Raw genomic sequence first — 5,532 nt, 5'->3', positions numbered from 1 at the left:
CGTGGCAGGTGGTCACGGATTCATTGAATCCGTGACCTTTTTTACTTTTTTTTTAATTTTTTTTAAAGTGTCTGAATCCGTGACACACAATTTATTACTTTTTTTTAAAAAAAATTTCTGAATCCGGGACTTTGAAGTCCGGATTGTTATATTTTTATAAACATTCCAATTCTGTAATATTTTAATAAATAAGTTTTAAAAATATATTATTTTTAAAAAAAAGCCGTTTTAGGAGTACCAACTTCTCTCGTATGTTTGGTGGTTATGGAAATTCTTGTTCTTGAGTTCGAAGCTGGAGTATATCTTTTGTGAGACGGTTTCATGAATTTTTATTTGTGAGACGGGTCAATCCTTCCGATATTCACAATAAAAAGTAATATTATTAGTATAAAAAATAATATTTTTTCATGGATGACCCAAATAAGAGATTCGACCTACGAAATTGATATGTAAGATCGTCTCACGAGAGTTTTTGTATCGAAGATGATACAACTAATCAGACAAAAACAGATATATATAATATGCACATATGATTTTTTTTAAAAAAATACTTTGTCTTTTACTTGCAGAAATATTTTTAAGGGATTTAGATTGTTATTATAAAAGTACACATTAGTTGACTCGTATTTCATGATAAATTATATATATATATTATTAAAATGTTAAAATTTTAAAACAAATCAATGTACTTAAGTGGACAGAATCGTTATTTTTTTAGTGACAGGTTCAAATTTGCGTTAGTATATTTAATAATGTAAAAGGGGCTGATGGTTAATAACCATATACACCAAGGGCCCACAGGTGAATAACACTTTAGACTATATAAGATCACGATACTAACTTTTTCGCCGGAATTTTCGCCCTTGCACCTGCTGGAAAGTTCCCCACCGCTTCTTGTTGCCAGCGAGCGGCGCGGCCACGACAGAAATTGAGATGCATTTGATGCTAATCGATTAATTTCGAAGGTGACAGCAAATCAAGACCGAGAAATTTCTTAATTTTTCTAGGTAATCACGAATCTTCCACTGTTTTGTATCATATTCTACTTTTTCATGGTAACGATGTGGAGGACCAGCTTCCCTCTTTTTTCTACTTTCCGCTTGTAAAACGACACCGATGTCGAGCATTGGAATCGATACTCTGCTTCATCTAGACTTCTTGTTATTCCCACAATCACATTAATAAGGAATGTGGTAATGTAGAGGGGCGGAAACATCGCGCAGTTGGGAGCAAAAGATATATGTTTTTTAAATAAAATAAAATTACAGCAAAATCTGAAATTTTTTCTTTGGCGGTTGCCCAAGTACGAGTTTTTTACATGCTGATTGTGTTACATGAGTAATTGTTTACAGTTCCTGTAATGGGCTGCACTCAATCGAAGATCGAGAACGAGGAGACGGTGAACAGATGCAAGGAGAGAAGACGATTCATGGAGCGGGCTGTCATGGCTCGAAACAAGTTCGCGGCGGCTCATACGGCTCACGCCATGTCTTTGAAGAACACCGGGGCTGCTCTCAGCGACTTTGCGGAGGGAGAAGTTGTATATCCTTCGTCAGCTGTTGATGCTACGACCGCTGCCGCCTTATCCAATAGCGGAACTACTCTTCCTCCTCCTCTCCCACCAGATGAAAACTTCCCTCCGCCACCGCCACCCCTTCCCTCGTCTTTCAACAACTCATCGCCTCTCCAACGCGCGACTACAATGCCTGAGTTTTCCGCTCCTAGACCTGAAAACAAACATTCGAACCCAGTTATTGAGGAGGAAAACGAGGAGGATACCGAATTAGAGAGTACCTATAACCTGAAGCGTAGGAGTAGTAAGAATGGTGGTGGTGGTGGTGGTGGTGGGATTAGAAGTGCAGTTTTACCTGATGGGGCTGTTGAGGAGGAAAGGATGCGTCAGCCGCAAGGTCTTCAAGGTCTGCAACACCCACCACCTCCAATGCCGGAGATTAAGGGTATGTCTTCGTGGGATTACTTCTTCTCAATGGAGAATGTTCCGGGGCCCATGATGGCGGAGGTGGAGGAAAATCATGTCGAGAGTGTGGACATGGAAAGGAGGGTACTTGAAGAAAGGGCTAGGAAAATGGAAGTTGAAGAGACACCTAGTAGAAGCGAAAAAGCTGAGGCAGCTGAGGTCTTGGAAAGGGCGAGTGAGCTTCCGCCTGAGCCTCCTCATCCGGAAGCAGCAATTGAAGCGACAAACATTGTAAAGAGAGTGAAACAGGGGGTTCAAGCCGAAGGTAAAAAGAAAAGTGGGACAAGTAATGTGAATCTGGAGAAAATATTTGTTGATCTTGATGATTGTTTTCTCAAGGCTTCAGAGAGTGCTCACGAAGTTTCCAGGATGCTCGAGGCCACTCGCTTCCATTATCACTCAAATTTTGCTGATAAAAGAGGTATTTGCTATAGAGTAATAATAGTTTCTGTTTTATGTGGTTGAGAGTATTGGAACCGCAATTAAGCATATGATCTTATGGTCGCATTGATTCTTGGAGATGTGCCTTTGATCGTTTAATATACAGTATAAAACGGTAATACAAGTTTCCATAACGTAGCCACAACTTCTTTTTGCTATTCATGTGGATAACAATTTTTTTGTCCTTGATGGGCAGGGCATATTAATCACTCCGAAAGGGTCTTGCGTGTGATCACATGGAACAGGTCTTTCAGAGGCTTACCCAATGCTGATGATGGTATGGATGACTTTGATTCGGAAGAGAACGAAACTCATGCAACGGTGTTGGACAAGATGCTGGCATGGGAGAAAAAGCTTTATGAAGAAGTGAAGGTGTAGTATTTATTCAAATTGAATTACTGATTTATTTTTTGTTGCCTTTAAAATTATGCTTTTATTAAATTGTATCACCATTTAATCAGTATTCTCAGTGGCAAAAAAATTGTCTCGTTATTTTCAACTATTGCTATTGTTTGGAGCAACAATTGCCCATGTTCTGAGAGTGTTTGAAATACAACGCTTGACTGCCATACAATTCAAAAGATTTGAGCTGAACTTTCAGTAAAATTACAAGCTTTTGATCTGTAATCGATATTTGAAGCAAGATCATGTGTTGTATGTAATGAGTTGTAATGTGGTGCAAGTATTGGAGGATGACGATCGCCCTTGCTTGGTTAGCGGTTGTTACATGATCCTTATGGTACTATATGATTTAGAAGATTTATGTCACATCTTTATCATCATTTATAGCCTTTGGAAATACTAGATTCTACAGTTACACTGATCGTCAATGTCTTTTTGCCGTTTACCGATATTATATTTTAATATTTCCTCGTAGATATCACTCTTGTTATCTTTATCTTATGAATATAAACCTCTTAATATCCAGCAGACAACTATTGATGTTTTATTTGTGGTAAATTGACTCAACAGGCAGGTGAGCAGATGAAACTTGAATATCAAAAGAAGGTTGCTTCATTGAATAAGCTGAAGAAACGTGGTTCAAATACGGATGCTTTGGAGAGAATGAAAGCTTCTGTTAGCCTTCTGCATACAAGATACATTGTTGATATGCAATCCATGGATTCCACTGTTTCTGAAATTAACCGTTTACGGGATGAACAACTCTATCCAAAACTTGTCTCCCTTGTCGATGGGTGAGTCTCCCCCCCTCTTTTGTAATTTATATTATAGTTTAATTCTCCATCTCCGTGAGCCCATATACTTGTCATTTGGCAAATAGTTCTGGCGTCATAAATATTCCTCTTGATGCAGTAGGCTCATTTTCTTTGTTCCATAAAGGAATGCCTTGCATCTCCTTTCACCTTGCATGACTTGACTTCTCAGTTTCCTTTTCTGCACCCAAGTAATGACAGCGTCTGGATTTGATACAGGATGGCGACAATGTGGGAAATAATGAGGGAACACCATGAGAGCCAATCTAAAATTGTTCAATCTCTAAGATTACTAGACATATCACATTCTCCGAAAGAAACAAGTGACCACCATCATGAGCGCACACGCCAGTTATGTGGTGTCGTACAGGAGTGGCATATGAATTTCAGTGCGCTTATGACTCAGCAAAAAGAGTACATGAAAGCCCTCAATGGTTGGTTGAAGCTAAATCTTGTGCCTATAGATACAAGCTTGAAGGAGAAAGTTACATCACCTAGCAGACCTCAAAATCCCCCAATACTGATGCTCCTGCACGCCTGGTATGATTTCCTCGAGAAGCTCCCTGATGAGCCAGCAAAATCCACCATTGATAACTTCGCCGCTATAATACAGACTATATGGCAACATCAGAAAGAGGAGTTGGATTTTAGAAACAAATGTGCAGACTCCAGGAAAGAGTACATAAAAAAGACTCGAGATTTTGAGAACTGGTACAACAAATATTTGCAGAAACAAATGCCCTCAGATGAAACGGATCCAGACCCTGCCCCTGCTCAGGACAAAGATATTATCGCCGAACGGCAGCTTGCCGTGGAAGCAGCAAAAAAGAAAATCGAAGAAGATGAAGAAGCTTACCAGCGGCGATGCATAAATGTAAGAGAGAAATCTCTTATGAGTTTGAAAGGCCACTTGCCTGTGCTTTTTCGGGCACTCTCGGATTTCGCTCTCGCTTGCTCTGATATGTACCGTAACTTGAGATCCATCGCCCAATTGCATAACAGGAGGAGAGCTGATGTTGAGGTCTGAATGCCCATGTTCTTTGTGTCTATCGTCTATGTGATTTTTTTGGGCCCAAGTACCATAAGTGTATTGTGTTTTAGAGTTGTTGAATAGCAGCAGGCATTACGAAGGTCTCTCCTTTGGTAATTATACGCTGAAAAAATAGCTCATTCTCGGTACAATTTTACTTTTTCTTCCTTGGAAAAAAATCCCATGTTCCTTGGTCTATTGGTCTCCATGCTCAAGAAATCAAGAAAACCTAAACAGGTCGAAGATTGCTTAAAAGATGAGTTTGAGGCAAGCTTTATACGGCATAAGCACGAGCTGCATAAGGAGCCTATTTTGAATTTTCGATTGGGTGGTGTTGAGGGATAAATTTATGGTTTTTAGAAAAATTATCGTCAATAATTTTTTTTTATTTAATTTGAGCAGCCACTGATGTGTAATTATTTGTGACGTTATTTAGAGTACTTTATATGCATGGTTTCAACTGCTCGTCGCTACGAGTGTAAACTGGACCTTGGAAACCCCGCTTCCGTCCAAAAAAGCCTGGTCCGGGTGTGGGATAGGTCAAGTTATCATTTTTTGGACCAACCCGGACTTGCTCGAATATGCATGCTGTCAACTCAGAGCTAGTCCCTGAATTCCCATGTCCTGGTGTTTCGCATCTGAAAGATTCTCTCTTTGGCATGATATTGTAACTCCTCTACATAATTTTGCAAATATTGAACCTTTTGGTTATGAGAGGATATTTCAAGCTACCTCAGATGGTGCAACTAAGGGTAGATACGAACATTTCGAAGCTGTGAGATAGTAGAGCATCAAATCCAGGTGTCTACATTCCTACCATACCTAGTTTGTGTGCGCACAAGATAATTTGGTAACATGATATATATATG

General features: G+C 39.5%; 1 protein-coding gene across 1 annotated transcript; it reads left to right on the top strand.

The window, feature by feature from the left end:
- The first annotated feature begins 848 nt into the window (after window positions 1-848).
- Window positions 849-5,123, top strand: LOC140980789 (protein ROLLING AND ERECT LEAF 2-like). The gene is made up of 5 exons (XM_073446826.1): window positions 849-1,007; window positions 1,353-2,399; window positions 2,616-2,791; window positions 3,392-3,615; window positions 3,853-5,123. Exons 2-5 carry the CDS (start codon window positions 1,361-1,363, stop codon window positions 4,658-4,660), a joined length of 2,247 nt encoding a protein of 748 aa, XP_073302927.1. The 5' UTR covers window positions 849-1,007; window positions 1,353-1,360; the 3' UTR covers window positions 4,661-5,123.
- Window positions 5,124-5,532: the final 409 nt, after the last annotated feature.

Source organism: Primulina huaijiensis, chromosome 7 (genome assembly GCF_012295235.1).
Source record: "Primulina huaijiensis isolate GDHJ02 chromosome 7, ASM1229523v2, whole genome shotgun sequence".
NCBI lineage: Eukaryota > Viridiplantae > Streptophyta > Magnoliopsida > Lamiales > Gesneriaceae > Primulina > Primulina huaijiensis.
The sequence above is the reverse complement of the archived record's forward strand: the minus strand, read 5'-3'. Positions and strand labels throughout refer to the sequence as shown.